We start from the raw sequence: 24,182 nt of genomic DNA, 5'->3' as shown, positions 1-24,182 counted from the left end.
ATATACAACTGCTACATAATTGATGAAATTAAGTTATGTCCCATAATTTGGAGATGATTTAACTGAATGAGCAATAAAGTAACTCCTCCATTTCATACAGCTTGTAATTGTCAGAGCTGAGATACGAATGACACGGTTTGGCTCTAGATCCAGATGTCTTAACTGCAATATTTTGTTGTACCTCTAGAGACCTACAGACAAAATATTTCCCTAAAAGTTTGTGACAGATTCCATGATAACTATATAAAAGGACCAGTATTAAAAAGCGGACAAAGCAAGACAAGAAGTCAAATCTACTCTTTTAACTTGAATGAAGCAAGTCAAGAGAGTTTATGTAGGATACCACCAAGTTACTGGATTTTGCAGTGTCCATGAGATAGGTGAATCAGCTGGTCAAGAAGCAGTACCTAAGTAAAGGATTCAGGTATAAAATATTGTAGCATTATGAAAGGATGTCAGGAAGTTCAGTAAGGCTAGAGGATATGATGCTATTCAGGTGGAGGAGGAAAAAGGAGGAGAGAGAAGTCTGAGAAAAAAAGGCAAAATGTCAAACCACTTTATATTCTTTTTTTTTTAATTTTTTTTTTATTATACATTAAGTTCTAGGGTACACGTGCATAACGTGCGGGTTTGTTACATATGTATACTTGTGCCATGTTGGTGTGCTGCACCCATCAACTCGTCAGCACCCATCAAATTCATCATTTATATCAGGTATAACTCCCAGTGTAATCCCTCCCCCCACCCCCCATGATAGGCCCCGGTGTGTGATGTTCCCCTTCCCGAGTCCAAGTGATCTCATTGTTCAGTTCCCACCTATGAGTGAGAACATGCGGTGTTTGGTTTTCTCTTCTTGTGATAGTTTGCTAAGAATGATGGTTTCCAGCTGCATCCATGTCCCTACAAAGGACGCAAACTCATCCTTTCTTATGGCTGCATAGTATTCCATGGTGTATATGTGCCACATTTTCTTAATCCAGTCTGTCACAGATAGACATTTGGGTTGATGCCAAGTCTTTGCTATTGTGAATAGTGCTGCAATAAACATACGTGTGCATGTGTCTTTATAGCAGCATGATTTATAATCCTTTGGGTATATACCCAGTAGTGGGATGGCTGGGTCATATGGTACATCTAGTTCTAGATCCTTGAGGAATCGCCATACTGTTTTCCATAATGGTTGAACTAGTTTACAATCTCACCAACAGTGTAAAAGTGTTCCTATTTCTCCACATCCTCTCCAACACCTGTTGTTTCCCGACTTTTTAATGATTGCCATTCTAACTGGTGTGAGATGGTATCTCATTGTGGTTTTGATTTGCATTTAGCTGATGGCCAGTGATGATGAGCATTTTTTCATGTGTCTGTTGGCTGTATGAATGTCTTCTTTTGAGAAATGTCTGTTCATATCCTTTGCCCACTTTTTGATGGGGTTGTTTGTTTTTTTTCTTGTAAATTTGTTTGAGTTCTTTGTAGGTTCTGGATATTAGCCCTCTGTCAGATGAGTAGATTGCAAAAATGTTCTCCCATTCTGTAGGTTGCCTGTTCACTCTGATGGTAGTTTCTTTTGCTGTGCAGAAGCTCTTTAGTTTAATTAGATCTCATTTGTCAATTTTGGCTTTTGCTGCCGTTGCTTTAGGTGTTTTAGACACGAAGTCCTTGCCCATGCCTATGTCCTGAATGGTACTACCTAGGTTTTCTTCTAGGGTTTTTATGGTATTAGGTCTAACATTTAAGTCTCTAATCCATCTTGAATTAATCTTTGTATAAGGGGTAAGGAAAGGATCCAGTTTCAGCTTTCTACTTATGGCTAGCCAATTTTCCCAGCACCATTTATTAAATAGGGAATCCTTTCCCCATTTCTTGTTTTTGTCAGGTTTGTCAAAGATCAGATGGCTGTAGATGTGTGGTATTATTTCTGAGGACTCTGTTCTGTTCCATTGGTCTATATCTCTGTTGTGGTACCAGTACCATGCTGTTTTGGTTACTGTAGCCTTGTAGTATAGTTTGAAGTCAGGTAGCACGACGCCTCCAGCTTTGTTCTTTTGACTTAGGATTGTCTTGTCAATGCGGGCTCTTTTTTGGTTCCGTATGAACTTTAAAGCAGTTTTTTCCAATTCTGTGAAGAAACTCATTGGTAGCTTGATGGGGATGGCACTGAATCTATAAATAACTTTGGGCAGTATGGCCATTTTCACGATATTGATTCTTCCTATCCATGAGCATGGTGTGTTCTTCCATTTGTTTGTGTCCTCTTTGATTTCACTGAGCAGTGGTTTGTAGTTCTCCTTGAAGAGGTCCTTTACATCCCTTGTAAGTTGGATTCCTAGGTATTTTATTCTCTTTGAAGACATTGTGAATGGAAGTTCATTCATGATTTGGCTCTCTGTTTGTCTGTTACTGGTGTATAAGAATGCCTGTGATTTTTGCACATTAATTTTGTATCCTGAGACTTTGCTGAAGTTGCTTATCAGCTGAAGGAGATTTTGGGCTGAGACAATGGGGTTTTCTAAATATACTATCATGTCATCTGCAAACAGGGACAATGTGACTTCTTCTTTTCTTAACTGAATACCCTTGATTTCTTTCTCTTGCCTGATTGCCCTAACCAGAACTTCCAACCCTATGTTGAATAGGAGTGGTGAGAGAGGGCATCCCTGTCTTGTGCCAGTTTTCAAAGGGAATGCCTCCAGCTTTTGCCCATTCAGTATGATATTAGCTGTGGGTTTGTCATAAATAGCTCTTATTATTTTGAGGTACGTTCCATCAATACCGAATTTTTTGAGCGTTTTTAGCATGAAGGGCTGTTGAATTTTGTCAAAAGCCTTTTCTGCATCTATTGAGATAATCATGTGGTTCTTGTCTTTGGTTCTGTTTATATGCTGGATTACGTGTATTGATTTGCGAATGTTGAACCAGCCTTGCATCCCAGGGATGAAGCCCACTTGATCATGGTGGATAAGCTTTTTGATGTGCTGCTGATTTCTCCTTTCTTCCTTTTTGGAAATGTGTTAGGGGTCTGAAGCTTTATCTTCTTGGCCTGAGGAGTCTCTGCCTCCTTGGCAGCCTCATTCTGCTTCCGCTTCTTTAATGAACCTGATTTGGAAACTGCCACTGCTGCCTTTTTCTTTTCTTCTTCCTCTTCCTCGCTGTTCTTAGCTTCTTTTCCATTCTGGGCAGTCAGTGCAGAGGTGCCATTGGCCTTGGGGGCTTGTGGTCTGGGAGAGCCCTTGCCCTTGGGCTTCTCTTCCTCCTCCTCCTCACTGGAGTCATCAGAGGAAGAACTGCTGCTGCTCTCAGTCTTTCCTTTCTTTGCAGAGGCTGGCTTGGAAGGGGCTGCACCTCCTGCTACCTTCTGTGGCTTCTTCTTAACTGCAGACTTAGATATCTTCTCTTCCTCCTTCTCCTCCTCCTCACTGCTGGAGCTGTCTGAATCAGAGCTGCTGTCCCTACTACCCTGAGGAGCCTGCTTGGCAGGCAGAGGTGGAGCTGCTTTGGCAGTCACCTTGGGCTTATTGGTGGCCACCGTCTTCTTTGTCTTCTCCTCCTCACTGGAGCTGCTCTCTTCCTCACTGGAGCTGCTGTCAGCCTTTCTCATTGGAGGCTTCTGGCCACCGCCCACAGGTTGCTTGGGGGTTGCAGCTGGCTTTGCTGCAGGTGACTTGATGGTGACAGCTGGCTTATTTGAAGAATTCTTGGTGGTACCAGCTGGCTTATTTGAAGAATTCTTGGTGGTACCAGCTGGCTTGGAAGGAGCTTCATCATCCTCAGAGCTGTCAGAGTCTGAGCTGTCTGAAGAGCTCTCTGCTGCTTTCTTTGCTGGAGGTGGTTTAGTGGTTGCTTTAGAGACGACTGCCTTAGTTGGAGGTTTCTTCTCTTCTTCAGAACTTGAATCAGATTCATCACTGCTGTCTTCACTGCTTTCCACAGGCTGCTGCTTCTCCACAGCTTTCTTGGGAAGCTGGGTTCCCACAGACTTCTTTGGTGGGGGAGCAGAAGGTGGGGGGACTGAACTGTAGGGACCTGGTTTATTTTTCAGGGTTTTTTTTTTTTGCTCCTCTTTCTCCTCCCTGGAGGAATCCTCACTGCTGGAACTCTTCTGGATAGGGGTGGCAACTGCTTTCACTGGGGCCTTGGCCACAACTTGCTTTTTAGGTACAGTCTTTTTGGGGGTGGCTGCTGCCTTTTCCTCCTCTGAGTCATCACTGCTGCTGCTGCTGCTGCTGCTACTGGCTGCTTTACCATTGGCTACTTTAGGTGCTGCTCGAGCTGGTTTGGGAGGGGCTTTAGCCTGAGCTTTAGCTGCCACAGGTGTTATCTTTGGCTTCTGGTTCTTTGGTGGCTCATCCTCGGAGCTTGAGTCAGAATCAGAATCAGAGCTCTTGGCCTTCTTAGGAGGAGCTTTGGCTGCCTTGGCTTGGGGCTTAACTTCCTTCTGGACAGGCTGTTTCTTTTGGTCCTCCTCCTCATCATCATCACTGGACTCTTCACTGCTGCTGCTCTCTGATGCTTTGGCTGCAGCCTTCCCAGGAGGCAGACCGACTCGCTTGGCAGGTACAGCAGCCTTCTTTGCTGGAGGCCCTTGAACTTCCTCCTCCTCCTCGCTGCTGTCCTCACTACTGTCACTGGATGAGGCCTTCTTCTTAGCTTTCTTAGCCACTGGTCCATTTGCCTGTAACTTTCGCTCTGGGGCCTTGGCAGACCTGTTGAGCCAGAAGCTATAGATGTCTAAGAGGGAAGAGGCATTGGCATCCTGCTGTGTAGCTCCTGTCGCTTTGGCGAACTTATTGGCCACCTCCGAGAGTTGGTTATCGCGCAGGAAGCCGAGCACGAGGGGATACAGGTCGCTGGGAACCACGCGGCGCAAGCCGGCGTCCGCCATCCTCCACTTTATATTCTTAACACTTCAAAATATAACACATATACAAGATAATTCTAGGAGAAACCCCAAGAAACCCAAAATTGATTTATTCTAAAACAACAACAACAAAAAACATAATTTTCGAAGAGTTTTTAATGCTTATTTTCAGGCTAAAAATGTATGCAAATTTTAAATGATGAGGTGATGTAAAGAAAACTATCAAATGTATAATAATGCTCAAGTATGGCAAAAAAAAGTTTGGAAAAACATTGAGAAATTAAATTGGTGTACAAAATAAGGAGCTTAACCTTTATCTGAAGAATAGTTTAGAGCAGTTGAAAGATTAAAAGCATTTTTGTGTTAGAATTTTTATCTTGGAAATATTCGCTTAGCCTGTGTTTAAGGAGAATTGGATTCCTGGTAAAGTGTTGGAAAGTAGGCAAAATATACTGCTGAGGATGGCTGGGCATGGTGGCTCACACCTGTAATCCCAGCACTTTGGGGGGTTGAGGCAGGTGGATCACAAGGTCAGGAGTTCAAGACCAGCCTGACCAAGATGGTGAAACCACGTCTCTACTAAAAATACAAAAAAAAAAAAAAAAAAAAAAAAACTGGCCGGGTGCAGTGGCAGGTGCCTGTAATCCCAGCTACTTGGGAAGCCGAGGCAGGAGAATTGCTTGAACTTGGAAGGCGGAGGTTGCAATGAACCGAGATCGTGCCACTGCACTCCAGTCTGGGTGACAGAGTGAGACTCCATCTCAAATACATACATACATACATACATACATACATACATAAAGATACTGCTGAGGATGACCCAGGTGACTAGTGATTCTGACTTGGGAACAAATGGGGGCTACTGGTACCAGCCAATGAAATTCAGAATGCAGAACAACAGTTGTTTTGTTTGTTATGTTGTATTTTGAATTTGACGGGAGGAGGTTAAAGATTTCCAACTTAGACATATACAGGTTGAACGCTCAAGTGCAGATGACAATACAATGGCCACTGAGGGTCACTAAGTGCTTTGACAGAGAAAGTGACTTTCATCACCAGAACGGTTGTACTCATAAGCAGAGCACATGTTCAAATGGTATAAATGCATTTTGTACTACGAGACTTCAAAAATTTTGTGATCAGACAATGGTTCAAGGCACTTGGATCTAAATATATAGGACACACACTAAAAATAAACTCTTGCTTTCTTTACTGAACCTATTTGATCAGAATCTGTAGGTGGTGGGGCCTAGGACTTTGTATTTTTAACAAGTTTCTTACATAATTTATAAGCATAGTCTAGTTTGGAAACAATTACTCTTAAATGAATTTAATCCTTCTGTAGATGCCTACATTCCACACACTGCTACCATTCTAGGTGGTTAAAATAATATACAAAACATAAACCAGAGTAAAAGAAGGGGTTATTTTTGCTCAGTTTCAATAATCATGATAGAAGAGTCCAGGGTTCAGAAAGATAACATTCATAATTAAAACAAATCAGATGTAAGAGTTGTGTCCACATGTCTCTTAAACTAAAGGGGGCAGCTGGTATTACACACCAGGTGATTGTCCTCTTGCTAGCATGTGGATGCAGTGTCATGAATTTGTATATGTTTTAGATGTTTAGTTGGCAACCAATCAAATTTCGAACAAACACAATGTATCTATGGGCTGGTTTCAATTCGTTCATCTTTTTGAAGCTCTTGTCAAGTCCATTCTCATCCACTGTTTTTATGGAACAAGGAAGAATTCAAAATGATAGTATCCCTCAGTTTTCAACCCCACTACTGATAAAATCATAAATCATTTGTAAATGAATACAAATATATGAAATGCACAATTACGCTTCTAAGGGTTGATGTACAGTAGGTCACCAATTGCTCGGACACTTGTTATTAATAATGGACATTACTACTTTTTCTCTAAATAGCTCTCTCTGATCAAGGATCTAGACTATAGCACTTTTTAATATATGATAGTTACCCCGAGTCTTAACATTCTAAAACTATGACATTTTATGCTGGCAATGTATCTCCTTGCTTAGTAAAGGAAAATCATCCAACCCCTTTAGTCCTCCAGATTTGTCTTTCAGTGAAACAAAAGTTAGTTTCTACAAACAACTTTTTCTACAAAAAGTGAGTTATTAATCATAATAGTGTCTGCTAAATTAATGTGTTCCATTTGGCAGAAACTTACATAGTTTCAGATAGCAACTTTGGGCCTCTATGCTAAATACATTCAGTCTTTTCTTTCAAATTTTATTGTCTATACTTTTCTTTTTTTTTTTTTTTGAGGCGGAGTCTCGCTTTGTCGCCCGGACTGGAGTGCAGTGGCTGGATCTCAGCTCACTGCAAGCTCCGCCTCCCGGGTTTACGCCATTCTCCTGCCTCAGCCTCCCAAGTAGCTGGGACTACAGGCGCCCGCCATCTCGCCCGGCTAGTTTTTTTGTATTTTTAGTAGAGACGGGGTTTCACCGTGTTAGCCAGGATGGTCTCGATCTCCTGACCTCGTGATCCGCCCGTCTCGGCCTCCCAAAGTGCTGGGATTACAGGCTTGAGCCACCGCGCCCGGCCTGTCTATACTTTTCAACCTTATCCCCTTCCCAGAAAAATGACCACTCTGTTGCTATATCAGGTGGCTCTCTTGTCTTATGGCCAAAGGAGAACTGCCGGAGATGAAGAAGCAAAGTGTAAGAGTGAGATGGGAATTTACTTTTCTAGTATCCTCCCCGAAGGCTTCTCCACCCCTCCCTGAATCAAAACTCCCTCCAACACACCTGTTTCTTCATTACTGCTGCTCGAAGTGTGATGCAAGTACCAGTGCTGGTGGGAAAGAATCTGAAAACATTAATTATAATTCTACAGAAACAATTTAAGTCTACTAGGCTTAAATTTTAAAAGCAGACCTGGTATTTATCTTTTTAGATTTTAATTTTTTAGTAGTTTATTTTGATTTTATTTTACAATAGTATCTGTTTGCATAGGACCACAAAGTAACCAACACAAAACTAACACACACACAAAATGGGTTCATCTTCATAGATAAAGTTGCCAGACTGAAAAACTAAAAATAAGTAAACCAGTTAATTTTGAATTTCAGAACAACAATGAGTCATTTGTTTCATATAAATTGTATAGTATCCAAATATTATACGGATTTTCTTTGGCAACCCCACTACAGATGGTTCGAGAAGTGCTGCTCTGCCTGATCCTGTCTTCTCAGGTTCTAACATGAACTTGTAAGCTTTGACCTTTTGGAGGTAGGGGTGGTAACAGCGCTAATGTCAAGAGCAGGGCTTGCATGATTCCTGTGGCTTTCCAACATTATACTCATACCTTTTTCAAAAGCTCCTTTACTGAACTCTCCTTTGATGATCCTAATTTCAGTATGCCATCTGTTCCTTGCTGGGACATAGACTGACACAGCTTCCATGCTGAATTATTTCAGTTATTTCTAAATCCTAGTATGCAATGCCCTTCCCAGTCTTCTCGCTAGATTCTTGCTCCTCAGAATTGCCACACTGTATACAACAGCATGTTAACAAAAAGAATAGAAACAGCCACTGGATGCCTAATTTGGGGAAGACAAGAGCCATTAAGCTGCCAGTCAACATTATCCAGATGTCTGCATCAGGTTACCTCATTCCTCAAATCCTTTTCTCCCTCTGGCTAACCACTTTCAATATGTAGTTTACTTGTTCTCACACTCTTGTCACAACCTTTTCTTAATTATCCTAATTCACATCCTGTGACTTTGCAATGGAGAAAATGAATAAACTTGCTGTGAACTAACAGTGACTGAGTATGACACTGAACACTCTTGTTTTCCAGTTTTACTTTTGTGCCCCATATGTGAACAGATCCAAGGCTCTCCCAAACAGCAATGATTTCTCTCACCTTCACAAAGAATGCCAGAACCCTTGGCTTGACAATTCTTTGCTCAACTTTTCAGGCAACTAGCTCAATCACAGGAAACTCTTATTTTAGAAAGTGTCTTAGGTTGAGCCGAAATCTGCTTCCTTGTAACTCTGAACTATTACTTCTAGTCCTGCTCTCTGTAGTAAAAATATGTGTGTTCTCTTGTACACTAGACATTTATTCATTCTAACAGCATTTACTGAGTGGCTAAAAAAATATGTCATTGTATTAGACCTCTAATTATAATATGCTGCAATGCAATGACTTTCTTTGTGACTAATTATACACACACACACACACACACACATAATTTGTATGTGTTTTATAAAAACCATGTAAACTTTTAAGATATAGTTACATCTATATGCAACTTAATCCTCCCTCACAGTACTAGTACTAAATTATACAGAGCCTCTAAAACTGCTCTGTAAACAAGCAAATAATTATTTTCTATTCGTGAGAAAAATAATGTTCTCAAAATTAAAAGGAAAAAAAAAACACATGCATTTGGAGTGAAATCCGAGTCTACCACTTATTAGCAGCGTGATCCTGAGCAAGCCATTTAATTAATTTACAACTGGTGGATATAACACTTTTATTATACTATCACTAACAGAAAGACTCATTTGCATTTTCGCCAGCCGTGTGATGCTACACCCCTTTTTTTGAATCTATTCTGCTCAACTTTTCTTCTTTTTGTATGCAATGTTGGACTCAGTTTGCTAATTAGTTATCTAGAATTTTCGCACTTATTTTTACTAAAAATTAACCCACACCTTCCTTTCTTTCATTGTCTTTACCTCATTTTGGTATGAAAATGGGCAAAACAGAAACAAAAGCAAACCACAGACACACACATTGATCAAAACGGTCTTATTGTTTCCCCTAGCTCGACTCAAATTTAAACCGTTTTTCTTCCGGACTATAGGCCTTTAGCCTCCATTTTCTTAGAGTATTTGCTTTAGAAACCTTGTACATTTGTTCTCAGCTCCTTTGAGATGTAGTCTTTTCCCAGTTTTACAACCAGAGATGTTTTTCTTAAGGACCTGGGAGTCATCTTTTCAAAGTGTCATCATAGAAGGAGATAGTCTGCCAGTTTTTGTGGGCAGGTAGGAGCCCAAATTTGCTAAGTACCAATGAACAAACACAGACAGTCTACTCACATTGACCAACCTTCCCACTAATATTCTCCAATATTTCTCCACTAGCTTCCCCAGTGCTTAAAGTCTCTTCAGTCATTGTCTTTTGTTTTAATTCAGTTGAGTTCAACCTCTCTTTCCTATTGCAACAGTTTTAAATAAAGTCTTATCTACCCTTTTAACTGGTATAATTTTTCTTTGAGAACACATACATGTGATCCCCTTTCACCTCTTCTTCCTCTTCTTTTCTCTCTGTCCCTTAAGCCCTTTTTAAAACTTTTTTTTAACGTAGTGTCACCCGCCACTATGCCCAGCTAATTTTTGTTTATTTGTTTGTTTTGTTTTGTTTTGTTTTGTTTGAGATGGAGTCTCGCTCTGTCTCCCAGGGTGGAGTGCAGTGGCGGGATCTCGGCTCACTGCAACCTCCGCCTCCCCGGGCTTACGCCATTCTCCTGACTCAGCCTCCTGAGTAGCTGGGACTACAGGTGCGTGCCACCATGCCTGGCTAATTTTTTGTATTTTTAGTAGAGATGGGGCTTCACCGTGTTAGCTGGGATAGTCTTGATCTCCTGACCTCGTGATCCACCTGTCTCGGCCTCCCAAAGTGCTGGGATTACAGGTGTGAACCACCATGCCTGGCCCAATTTTTTGTATTTTTAGTAGGGACAGGGTTTCACCATGTTGGCCGGGCTGGTCTCGACCTCCTGACCTCGTGATTCATCAGCCTTGGCCTCCCAAAGTGTTGGGATTACAGGCATGAGCCACCATGCCCAGCCTAAAACTCAATTTCTTATTATATAAAATGAGTCTAAGAAAGAAAAGCATGTGTCTATTTACTGTCTTTACCTAGAAATAGTCCCCTGTTAGATGCATTCCATTTCCAAAAATGTTTTGCCAGGGTTTTTGTTTCCTTATAGTGGGAGAAACATTGATATTAGCTGGGTACACAATATCAACTACTCTTTTAGAAAAGAAGATTGTGAATTATGTTTCTTGATATAAGTTTCATGAGCAACATCTATTTGTCTTTCATTTCTTTATACCCAGCAACTAGGTCATGGCCAAGTAATTTTTTTTTTTTTTTGGATGGTTGAAATAAAAATAATATTTTAATAATAATACCTTATGTTTATTAAGGACTTACTACATATTAGACCTTAATCAGGCACTTCAGATGTGTTTTTTCCTTTAATTTTTATAACAAAAAACTATATGAGAATAGTACTGAGTTACTCCAAATTTTATAGATAAGGAAACCAAGGCATAGAGAATTCAAATAGCTAAAAACTATTTTGTCTCAAATGTACTCCAACCAAGCACCCACCCCTACCACTCCACTGAAGTAGCTCTTGAAGTCACTCCTGACTTCCATGCTGCCAAATCGCTATGAAGAACAACAGAGCAGGGGAAAAAGAAAGGGAGGTTTGGGTTAAGGGAGGGAGAGGATATTACTAATTTTTGTAGGGTAGCTGGGGAAGGCCTCACTAATACAGTGGCATCTGAGCAGAGGACCAAAGGTGGCCAAGTAATTATTAAGGACAATGTACCTGCCGAATGATTTAGTTAATTTACAAGTTTGCTTTATGTTATATCATCCATGACGATCTTTAGCAATTACTCCATACATAATTTCTAATGGAACTTGGTCCTGGGCTGTGATGGATCTGTCCTTCTCATATAGTGACCCCAAGCTTGATGGCATATTTCATGAGAGCAGTTACATTGGCTTCATTTTACATATTCTTTAACTGGTAAAGTGAATCTTAATTTTATCTGATTTCAGGAGCAACCTAGAGGCAATCTATCTGTGTTCAAGGAAGCATAGGGCTGTATAAGTCCCAATTTGGGCAGATAACTTGAAAGACATAAAATTATTTTAATAATTTTTAAATATTTAAAATAATTTTACTCATACATCTCCACTACATTCCACTATTTTTTCCCCATGTCAGTTCCTCATAGGTTGTTGAACATTAAGATTGCTGAGGAAACATGGGGAGATTATTTTTATAGAAACATTTTAAAAAATAAGTAATCATATAATTTTAAAAATTAACCTGTGAGGAGAGGTCAGTGTCCACAGGAACTCCAAACCATTTCAACAGAAAATCTCATTTTTGTAGTAGCTTCTCTCCAAGCCATTATCCACCAAGATATTACAGTAGTCTTATAAGCTATAAATGAATGAGTGTCACTCTTCTGCTTAAATTACTCCAGTGTCTCCCTTTGTTCAGTAAATAACATGAAGATTTCCTTACATATACTTGGAGAGTCTACCTGTGTTTTTGGTGCCTGACTCAGATCCTGGTCCACTCTAAGGATTTCAATCCATATCTGTCAGTTACGTGGAGGAAATCATGACCCTCTCACTGACTTAGCTTCCCCCCTTGCATTGCACTAAAGAACATGCATTTTGAATTGCATTTCTTGCTAATATTTTCAATGGATATGTGATGTTTAAAGAGTTGAAGGTAACTTACTGAATGAGACCACATGATTCTTGATTTGGGGGATAAAAACAATGATAGCCTATATAAACATTTTTATGGTATTCAAATACTGCACGTGGCTGACACTGTTTTCAGAGTCTGCAGACTAAGTTCAGTTAGATGAGAAACTTTTTCATGTTGATAATTTGAGAATATTCTTCTAACAGAGAGAATTGTGTTACTAACATTGCCTCTTTTATGTTTAGAGGACTGAAGACAGGTCCTACTTTTATCAGACTCAGAAAGAAGTGACACCCTACTAAATATTTTAAAAAGGTCTCTCACACCTTAGAAAGGGTTTGAATGAATTCTTTGTGGAAATAGCATCCACAGGGAAGGGAAGAAATACATTAAACTTTAGCTTTATTGTAGTTTATTATAAGAGTGTATATGAGACTATGAATATAATTTAATATACCATATAGTATCATATATTTTAATACATTTAAATAAAATATTCTGAAATTCTGTTCTAGGGAAGTATGACACTTCTCAGAAAATAAAACTGGTTAATTTTTACCCAAGCCCTGACTGGTTTTTCTTTAGCAACAATTTAAATGACTTTTAGAAGCTCATCAAGGAGTCATACATTATTCTACCCATGATTTAAAAAAAAAAAAAATGTGTACTGATCTCCAAGTCTCACTTTATTTCATTACTAAGCTCCTTACCAACTAGATTTTACACTGCTGTATTTGTCTACATTCCCCTGCCTTTTAATTTAGGTGGGAAATACAGTATCACACCCATTTTCGACATCAGGAGATAATTGTCCCTCTCTTCTCAGAACCAGCTTCTTCAAAGGAGTCAGGAATTATTTATGATAGAAACTCCCGAAACAATACTAAGGAGTTTATAGCTTGCTGAGAAGGTAGCTTCCTAGCCTCTGCTTGAGGAACACAGATGGAAGAAAGGAGAAGATCTGGTCAACACAGCTCCTGAAATGCTGATTAAGCATTATAGGATTTAAGGTATTCTGGCCAAGTTTGAGCTAAAATGTAACACTCCTGGAGAACACCATAAAGAAAGAAAAAAACAAAATATTTTTCTCTCTTTTCTTTTTCTTCTCAGTCAATCTTCAGTAATCTGTCAGTTACGTGGAGGAAATCATGACCCTCTCACTGACTTAGCTCCTCCCCTTGCATTGCACTTATTGGATATAACCCATTTATAAATTATCTATCCCATAAATACTGTGAGGGTGCAGATAGATGCATATAGGCCAATGTGGGGAAATGAGAGTCTATTCCAGGAATTTTGTTCAAACTTGAAGGACAAAGAACTTACTTCATGCTGGGCTTGACACTGCAAAAATGTCACTAGGGTGAGGGATATGGGGGTTGTTCTTAGGCTAAGACAAAGAAACACTGCATGGTACAGATCATATTTTCTCCACTAAATTCAACTTTGCTTAGCAAAATAATCCTGTGTCTTAGCCCTTCGAGATGGGATAATTTATAAACAGCATAAATGTATTGCTCACAGTTCTGATGCTAGGAAGTCCAAAATGAAGGTGCTGGCAGATTTGTTGTTTGGTGTGGCTCTCTGTTTCATAGAAGGCATTTTCTATGTGTTCTCACATGGCAGAAGAAGCAAGGGAGTGCCCTTCAACTTCTTTTACAAGGACACTAATCCCATTCATGAAGGCAAGTTAGTTTTAACTTACCAATTTGGTCAGGGAGGGGGACACCAATATTCATATCATAGCACCATGTAAAGGAAAAAGTAAAGATTCTAGTTATGGTACCTACGTATAAAAGTCATTGTGTAAGATTCAACAGGGCCAGTATCATGGCTGTGCATTTTACTACCAATATGGAATCTCATAACTCCAGATGCAAAGTAGAACGAAATTGCTATGTTGGACTCCCTTTTGTACTTTATACTTCTTGTCCTTAAATTTTGTTGCACATGTTGATCATGTAAGCAGGTTTCAGACATTCTAATGGGCAGGTTTTTTAAATTTAGATTAATGTCTCTAAGAACAAGGACCAGAACTCATGATTTTTTAAACCTCACCATATAATTCTAAGGTACAGCCAAAGTTGATAAACATTGATGTATTCGTTTGTTTTCTGTTGCTTATAATGGAACATCTGAATCTGGGTAATTGATACAAAACAAAATTTATTTCTTACAGTTCTGAAAGGTGAAAAGTCCAGGGGCAAGGGACTGCATGTAGTGAGAGCCTTCTTGCCTATGGGGACTGTTTGAAGAGTACCTAGTGGTGCAGTTGCTCATATAACAGAGATGATCTTGGCATATCCCTGGAAAAAACATGATCTCATGGCACATGTGTTTCCTCTCCTCCTACAACTTTGGCCAAGCAGAATCTATTCTTCCTTCCCTTGCCATCAGAAACTTGATGTTTGTGGGGAACATGGAGGGATACTCTCACTCAAACTTTAATTTGTATGTTGGTATTCTCTCATTTCTTCCCTGTCTACAAGTATGAATATGTGATTGGATATAACCCAAGAAATAATCTATCTCATAAATGCTGTGAGGGTGCAGAGAGATGCATATAACCCAGTGCGGGGAAATGAGAGTCTATTCCAGGAGTTTTGTTCAAACTTGGACAAAGAACTTCCTTCGTGCTGGGCTTGACACTGAAAAAATGTAAGGTTACACTACTTGAGTCATCTTATCACCAAGTAGCTTCTAGTTACATAAAGCAAAACAGAACTGAGAGCAGTAGAGAGATCAGATCCTGGTACACTTGGGAGGACATCTGGATGACATGATAACTTAAGTTAAATAAACTCATGGGCTCTCGACGTTTTTTTGGTAGTCTAGATTGCATTTGCTTACACTTTCAACCCAAAATTACCAAATGTACACACATCTTTCTAAACTATTATTTCATTATTTTTGTTACCATTCTATGTGTACAATCTATGACCTAGAGATTACTATTTATAGTTTGACAACAGTAACTTATTTACTTTTGCTATTCTTTTCTTTTATGTGCTTTATTTCTGTAACAAATGGTCCATTCATCTGCCAGAATTTAGATCAGATGTTAAATTCTTATTTTTGCTTCAATTACCAGTAAGAATTACTCATCTCCACTTCCCTATTACCTTTTATTTATATTAATTAGTTAATTCTATTGTATACATCTGATAGTAAGATTAATGTATTCATCTTTTAACTTTCGCAATTAGTATAGTGGCCAGTACACAGAAGAAACTATTAATATTATTGAATTAACCGAACTGAATTTTTCCCCAAGTTAATAAAACTTCAGGTTGGCTTCTTAAACATAATTACAATTTTCACAACAAGGGCAGCAATGTCTCAAATGTTTAACCATGCCTGAAACTTTGTGTTCAGTTCTGGTACAGTCCTTTTGAAGGAACAGAATGGATCATAGCAAATTTAAATATTTCTCTAAGAAAGGACCAGGCTGAATTATTGAAATTGGTGTATTTAAAGCAATTGAAGAAGCTTTTGATGCCTATTCTGAAGTTTGTTTTTAATATTTGAAGAATTGTGCATCCAACTAGAAACAACACTAAAGCCTGTGGTAGAAATTATAGGGAACTGGGAGTATATGCAAGGTACATTGGGCAAATCAAAATATACACTTGGCATCTTCATGTACTGTAAAAGTATCATGTTACTTTAAAAGCTACCAAAGACAGAAGAGAAGGTTAAAGTAGAGGACTTCTAAAGTCTGTCAAATATTCTAGAATATTTAATTTAATAATAGGTTGCAAATACAATTGACCTATAAAGAGCAGACAAAGATCATATTAAAATCATAACCATCACATAGATCTGAACCCATTTAAAATGTTTTTTCAAACATTGTTGTTTCATTGACTAATTAGTGAATGAGATCTGAATGATCACAAATATTTTCCAGCTTAAGATTTATATCTCTTCTCAAATTTCCCTTAATCTTAATTATTATTCTACATTGATGAGCAGTCTGAAATCAAATTGGGGAAATAAATGTAAACCTGAAAACGTTTATATATATAGATAAATGAAAGCAAAATACTAGCATGTAAATTAAAGGTTTAAATTTCTGGAATAAAAATAAAAAAACTTTTTAATTTATTAAAAATAATTGTATAATTAGTAATTAAAAGAACATATTTCTATTATCTCTCTATTTTTGTCTCCAATTGGACATATATCCTTTGAAAATTGTTTCCTTTATATTTTAATAAGAATAATACAAATGTCTTTAACACTGACTATGGTGTTTGAAAACAATGGAAAATTGTACATTAATTTTACAAGGGAAGGTCAAAGAGACTATAATAAATCATTTAAGATTTTAACCAAAAGAAACTGAGAAACGTATATTTTAGGAAGATTAAAATGATATATATTGTTTCAAGTAATTGTTATGAAGTTTTAAATAAACATTGTAGAGTAAGATTGGATATGTTGATTTAGATTAGAGAGTTACATAATTTTTAGCTTCATTGGAAAAGATTCTCCTAGTAGAGATATCTTGCAAGCAAAATGTTCATTTTAATAGTCGATACTTACAGTAGTTCTTTGAGGGGTTTATATACAAATGTGGTCAGAAGGAATCAATTATTGCTTTCAGCAATGTTGCACAAGTTTCTGCACCACAAATAGTTTAAGAACTAAGTTAAAATTAGAACTTGGACGGATTTTTTGCCTTATTCAACATTTGATCTAGAAGAGGGAGTATAGCTTGCCAATAATTCTAATCTTTCCCACGTGTTGAAATATCAAGTCAACTGTGACCCATTTAAAAATGAACTTTAAAATCTCACTATTAGCGTGAATGGGTAGACATGTGTCAGATAATAGACAGACACATAAAGTTATAATTTGAGGCAAATAATTCAAATCATACTTGTACAAGAATAAAATCTGAGGGAACCAATTTGATACTTTCTATCCCCCCCACTCTCTGCTGACAACAATAATGAATTTTAAAATCTTTAAAAATAATTCACTTGCATTATTGGGCCAATATGGTGATTTGGTCTAAAAGGACAATATGTTATCATACCTCACTAGGAAAGATATGGGAAACAAACAGATCTCTAATAATTATAAGAATAAGCAGTATCTTCTTTGTGTCTGACTAGTAAACATTCCACATACATTACATCCCCTTGAAAATTCATGGAGTTGTTTTATTTTTTATTTTTTAATATATCTGGGGAAATGGGACTCTGTTACTTCAAAGTACTGATTCTCGGTGAAGTTTGATTTTGCTCCTCAGGTTACCTTTGGCAAATAAGTCTGGAGACAGTTTTGGGTGTCAAGAGTAGTGGTGGTGGTGGTGGAGGGCTACTACTGGCATTTAGTGGGGAGAAGCAAGGGATGCTGCTGAACATCCTACAAAGCCTTAAGACAGTCCCTGTCTCAACAAAGTATCATCCAGCCCAGAGTGACATAAACAGTGCTGATTTTTAAACACTCTGGCTAAGAAATGTGTCCCTAAAACGTGCCCGGCAACCCTTAAGCTTTGTGTGGAGAGTTGTTCCACTTTGTACTTCATTCCTGTCCATACAGAGAAAAGTTTTAGAGATCAGTAAAGGGTTGAAGAGACTTCAACGTAAAGCAGGCCAACATAGGAAGAAAATATTAGTAAAGAAAGAATGTGAAAGAGACATTCTTTCATTTTGTTTTATCTCGTGAATTAAATAAACATATAAAATATAAAAATATTGAATTAAATGATAACAATACCTGGAACCTACCCTCAAAGATTTTGAAAACATTTAGTTAGGTAGATGCAAAAAAAAAAAAAAAAAAGACAAAAAGCAAACACAGCAAAGTATAATCAAAGTGTAATAAGTATAAGCAAAGTGTAATAAGTGTAAATACTTGAGGTTTTAAGTAGAAAGAAAGCATATTTGGCTGGGAAAATCAAAGCAACCTCCTAAGGAAACTTAGATTTTTTTTGATCATTTTATATATTTTTTAAATAGAGACAGGGTCTCACGATGTTGCCCAGGATAGTCTCAAGCTCTTGCCCTCAAGCCGTCTACCCACCTTGGCCTCCTGAAATGTTGGGATTACAGGCATGAGCCACCATGCCCAGGCGCAATTCTTCCTTGATCTTAAGGAACAGGTGCATTTGTAATAGCAAATGAAAGTGTCTATTTGAGCACTTGCACCTGCTCTGTGTTTTCCTTTCTTATCTCTTCCCTCTTCAACTCTCTCCTCCTTCCCTCTCCTCCTTTCCCATCTCCTCCTTTGCCCTTCTCTCCTGCTGTCGCTCTCCCTTTCCATTTATTTACTTTCCTTTTCTTCTTTACTTTTTTCAACAAGCATATATTGAATTCTTGACATGTCCTATTCCAGATAAAAATTGAAGGACATGGTCCTAAAAAGCTTTCACTCAACTGGAGCATCATAATTATTAAAAAGTAATTATAAAATAATGTTGAAAATATCATAAAAGAGAAATAATACAATGTGAATAATGTGCCACTTGGGGGGTGACAGAAAAAGGGGTTAACTAGTCTGAGAAGAAAAGAGTGAGGAATGTTTTCTGGGAGATGCAAATTTTGAATCATGTGAAAAAGAAGAAGTGGATGAGGAAAAAAGGTAAATCAATGAAAGCCTAGAAGAAAGTAGATAAGATTCTGTTTTAATGTCCTTCCAATTCTCTTATTGCAAAGACAGCATGTATATCCTTTAGATCTTTGCTCTGAAATTCTATCTCAAGGAAGTTTTCCTGATTTCTCTGACTTAATCTCACTCCTTTGTAATTGGCCTGTAGAAATACCACTGTGTTCCGCCAGGTGTGGTGGTTCAAGTCTGTAATCCCAGCACTTTGGGAGGCTGAGGCGAGTGGATCACGAGGTCAGGAGTTCAAGACCAGCCTGGCCAAGATGGTGAAACCTGGTATCTACTAAAAATACAAAAAATTAGCAGGGAGTGGTGGCAGGCACCTGTAATCCCAGCTACTCGGGAGGCTGAGGCAGGAGAATCGCTTGAACTCGGAGGGCAGAGGTTGCAGTGAGCTGAGATCACACCACTGCACTCCAGCCTGGGTGACAGAGTGAGACTCCGTCTCAGAAAAAAAAAAAAAAAAAATGAAAAGAAATATCACTGTGTTCCCCTCTTTTATGCCTCTTGTCACAGTTGTGATTTTATATGTATATATGTGATTATTCGAGTAATATCTGTCTCCCCATCAGACTGTAAGAATCACAGTATCAGAGATTAGATTCAATTTTTCTTACCTGATACAGACCATAGCAGTTTCAGCAGAGTAGTTCAACAATAAATATTCATAGGAAAAAAAGAGATACATAAAATAACGAGGTAAGACACAGAAGAATATTGCTGGAGTAATAAGTACTTTCTACAACATGGCAAATTTTGATTTGCAGGAGAAAAATAATACTAATTAGGAAAGATTCTTTTTTGTCTTGCTAAAGTGCTTGAAGCCTTGTTCTGTAAGGAATGGGAAAAGCACTGAAATACTTCAACCAGCACTGGGAATTTGCAATCATATTTCCCCTTAAATAACTTATTTAAACAACAATGTAAAGGATGTAGTCAGGATATAGGTAAAAATGGAGGATAGTTATGAAAATATTGAAGTCTAGGGCTAAAACAGTTAAGTTTCTTAGTAGAACTGTGGTATAATGTTAATAGGAAATAATCAGTTTCAGAATTTGGGCTTAGAAACAAAAGGTAAATTAGAGCCAGATTTTGAATAACTTTCTGCAGAGCATCTAATGATACCATTCTAGTCAAGTCGAAAAACAATTTCATTTTCTTTTCCCTGAGTATCTGTTATCCTTCCCAAATGATCTTGGTGCCATTGTGTAGGGTGTAGATCATTATATGTGTACTATCCTTTTGGTATTTCTTCTTTTGAGATAATTTATGACAAATCTATCAATGCGTTGTTGTGCTCTAAATAAAATATATTCCTCAAACATAAAGTCAGATCCTGTCTTTATAAATGATGTTGCAAGAAAAAGCTAACTACATGATGTATCTTCAGAGTCTTAAGACAATTTATTGTGGTGGATTTGATTTTAAAATGGAATCATAAATTATAGGCAGCACTAAAAATTATAAGGTTTAATAATGAGCTTTACTGTAACTCTCATCTGAGACAAATGTTGCCATAAAATTCTAAATCAGCATTTAATGAATTGACAGAAGCTGGAGAATATGAGTTGGTGCTAAGGTGGGAAAGACTACAAAGACATGTAAAAAGAACTTAGGTTAGAATTTAAAATCTGTGCCTCCTCCATTCAACCTTCTGGGCACTGAGAGGCTCTCAGATTACCTCTCTCTAAGATGTATAAAAGGTTCTGAGGCTGAGGCTTGATCTGTGCAGGAACTAGCCTCTCATTTCTTAATGCTCCAAATGAGACAAAGAATTAGTAGCTGAAGCATCTGTTCCTGCACATGCTGAACAATGGATAAATTCTGTCTTTAGTGAAGTGTTAGACAAAGCAGAGTGATCCGGAAATGTAAATCACCAAAAGGATTTTCCCTGGAGTGTTAATAACAGGTCAGTAATTACTCTGAAAAGGAAGGAGGCATATAGAACTCTATTGAGAGTCCAACCCTCCCTGTTTTACACCCACTATGTTTTCTTTGGGGAAAGTAATTTAATTTCAATGGGAAAATGTATTTTCTGGCTACAATCTCTATTAAATGTTTAATTAAAGTTAATGGAAAGCCTTCATTTATAAAAGCAATTAAACACTAGAACACTAGAAAGTGTTTTTCCCCCTTTTGATTTTGACTCTGTTGGAAACAACAGTGTAATCATTGTCCTCAATGTTAGAAAAGATTTCAAATGGAAATATATTACTCGTGTCATTTTCCAAAGCTTAGTTTATACGTGAGAAGGAAATAACTCATTTTTAAGATAATACAGAACATAATTATTTATGACAATTTTTCATTGGGAAATAAAGAAATTATACTGGTGATTACTTAATTATTTCTTTTCAATATTGTTAATATAAAGGCATTACCCAGCCAGAAAAACTTGATCTGGTTCAGATGGCAAAATATAAGCAAAAGCATTTCATTGTGGAAAGTGCTGAGCAAGCCAGACTTCAAAAGATAATGAGTATCTGGGACCTTCTTAAATATTAAATTAACACTTACCTTTTCCTTTGCACATTCAGTCTTCTGGACTTCTGGGCATATTTCGAAATTCATAAAGAGAGATTCAATGGCCTGAATGTGTCCTTACAACTCGCAAACTGCAAGGGATATAGTGGAAATAGTAACATGCTCTCTTTTGTTTGTTTGTTTTTATTGTTTTTATATTTATTTATTTATTTATTTATTTTTGAGAGGGAGTATTGCTCTGTTGCCCAGGCTGAAGTGCAGTGGCATGCTCTCGGCTCACTGCAACCTACGCCTCCGGGATTCAAGTGATTCTCCTGTCTCGGCCTGCTGAGTAGTTGGGATTACAGGTGCACACTACCAGGCTTAGCTAATTTTTGTGTTTTCAGTAGGAATGGGGTTTCACCACATTGGCCAGGCTGGTCTCAAACTCCTGACCTCAAGTGATCAACCCTCCTCAGCCTCCCAAAGTGCTGGGACTACAGGCATGAGCCACCTCTCCTAATAAGACAGGCTTTCTTAAAAACTCTGTACTCCACTCTAAGAATGCATACCAAAAGGACTATGTCTGTCTTACTCATTTTTGAGTCACCAGCACCCAGTACAGTGCCTCTGACATAGTAGAAACTCAATGAAATATTGTTAAATGAAGAAATGTATTTTTTCCATATGTTTCATGTTTAAAAAATAGATTTTACACAGTGACATAATGTGAGTATGTGTGTGTGTGTTTAAAGCAATATTTTCTCTATTGACTCTGTTATTCATTTTGTCTTTCTTAAAATCACAGTATGTTACTGTGATTTTCAGAAAAAAAAATGGAGAAATAAATTCATGTGTGTAGTAGAGACAGAAATAGTCTTACTAAAATAACTGGAGGAAAAGAGTGGCACAGGTGTTATAAGCAATCATTCTTATTTTGATTTTGGCATTTGCACTTAAGTTTAGTGCATGTGGTAGTGTAGAAACGGAGGAAAAAGCAACATAGTGAAAAGAATGTGTCAATATTGTGCTGTTCAGCTTACCATCTTTTCTTTCACTTAACCTACTCCTCTGAACATCCACATGCTAGAAATTGACTGGGCCACACTGAAAAATTAAAAAGTGAACTTACATTTTGCAGAAAACTTTGAAACTTCCATTTCTCTAGAAGGGAGATAATTAGGTGGACATTCTTGTCCCTCTACTCTTAAATTGGACTAAACCAACAAACTTGTTCTGTTAGTAGAATCTTTAATTGAGGGACATATTTTTCAATCTAGTAAGAATGTGAAAACAAGATGTAAATGACAAAAGGCAAACTTTGTGGTAAGTGGAAAAGGAGGATACAAATGAAGAAGTGAAGGAAATTGGATCACAAAGGCAGATCTCCAGGCATCTAGAAGTTGAAGTAAGGAAAGGTAAAAAAGAAAGTTTGAAGAAGAAGAGGGAAAAGAGAAAACGTAAACTGTAATAGAGATAGAAATACACAGCTTTCATTTTTAAAGAGGCAGAATACTTTTGTTTATATTTTTTAAAAAAGATAAACTACAAAAGGAAATACACCTATACTACGGCAATATAAGAGAAACATATGTTGTATTTTGCAAAATCTGAAATGGAAACGTCTACTTTTAAGTCCCAATGATAATTTTTATCTTAAAAAAGAGCTCCAAAAGCAGAAAGTACTTGAGTTCTCTCTTTTCTTTATGTATCACATATAGTTTTATGCAATTCTTGTTGACATACTTCCTAACCATATCCCACTTTTGTTTGCTTTTCTGTCTCCATTATTACCATACTGCAGCAATCCTGTTCCATTATCTTCCTAATGAGCTATATAGCCTTCTAACTAGACCTGTTACATTCCCTTTTAATTCTATACAATCTAATCTAATCTTGATGTAGTCACTACCAGATCTTTGTAATTATAAAATATATTAAATCACTTCTCTACTTAAAACAATGCTACAGTCTTGCCAATGCAATGCAATGTAGCAGTCGCTGGTTGCCTGAGGTAGGTAGTACCAAGCATCCTTTGACTCATGACCAAGAAAGTTAAGGAGCCTGGACACTAAGGATGAGGTTGGAATGAAAGTTTAATAAGCAGAAGAAGAAAGCTCTCCATTGTGAAGAGGGGACCCAGAAGATGGTTGCTGATTTTACAGTTGAATGCAAAAGCCTTTATAAGAAACTGGTGAGGGCTGGGCATCTTATTTGCATAAGGTGCAAATTTCTGATAGCTCCACCCTGTCCTCCTAGTATGCATGCAGGCCCTTCCTTAGCTTGAGTTACTCCATATTGCTTTGTTCCCCTTACTGTGCATGTGTCCAAGGATGGAATTTTCTATTGCAGGCATGTCTGGGCAAGTCACTTGTGTAGCTTTTCTCATCTGTGCAACTGTGGGCATGTCTTCAGCAAGCCCCACCCCCCACCCCCCACCGCCCCTGACCCACTCCCTGCAAAAGTTCCCTGCAGGCTATTCTTTTGTTTGAAAGAATTCAACCGAGGACCCACCCTAACTGCCTGCCTGACCAGTTTCTTCCTTTCTCCACTCTCAACAATTTGATGGTTTCCTATCACACTAAAAGGACATCAAAACTCTTCAACTTGGCTTATAAAGCTTCATGGACTGCAAATTTTTTAAATAATCATGTTTTCTCCCCTGTAAAAGTATATTTCGGTTCTTACCATGCCTCCCTGGAGAGGAAATATTTTTACTTATGCCTTTGCTAGG

At 37.9% G+C, this 24,182-nt stretch overlaps 1 protein-coding gene across 1 annotated transcript; it reads right to left on the bottom strand.

The window, feature by feature from the left end:
• Window positions 1-488: 488 nt before the first annotated feature.
• LOC117086276 (nucleolar and coiled-body phosphoprotein 1-like) lies at window positions 489-4,882 on the bottom strand. The gene is made up of 3 exons (XM_033215953.1): window positions 3,739-4,882; window positions 2,980-3,705; window positions 489-526 (listed from the first exon to the last, which is right to left on the bottom strand). The coding sequence occupies exons 1-3, from the start codon at window positions 4,880-4,882 to the stop codon at window positions 489-491; spliced, it is 1,908 nt and encodes a 635-aa protein (XP_033071844.1).
• Window positions 4,883-24,182: the final 19,300 nt, after the last annotated feature.

This window comes from Trachypithecus francoisi, unplaced genomic scaffold (assembly GCF_009764315.1).
Source record: "Trachypithecus francoisi isolate TF-2019V2 unplaced genomic scaffold, Tfra_2.0 Lachesis_group1, whole genome shotgun sequence".
In the NCBI taxonomy this organism is placed as follows: Eukaryota; Metazoa; Chordata; class Mammalia; order Primates; family Cercopithecidae; genus Trachypithecus; species Trachypithecus francoisi.
The sequence above is the reverse complement of the archived record's forward strand: the minus strand, read 5'-3'. Positions and strand labels throughout refer to the sequence as shown.

Bases quoted from the DNA above. Each gene is read 5' to 3' on its own strand.
- LOC117086276 (XM_033215953.1), bottom strand. From the start codon at position 4,882: ATGGCGGACGCCGGCTTGCGCCGCGTGGTTCCCAGCGACCTGTATCCC. The intron at 3,706-3,738 runs GTACCACCAAGA...ATAAGCCAGCTG, and splicing joins AGCTCCTTCCAAGCCAGCTG to GTACCACCAAGAATTCTTCA. The intron at 527-2,979 runs GCAGCACATCAA...TTTTTTTCTCAG, and splicing joins AAGGAAGAAAGGAGAAATCA to ACTTCTCTCTCCTCCTTTTT.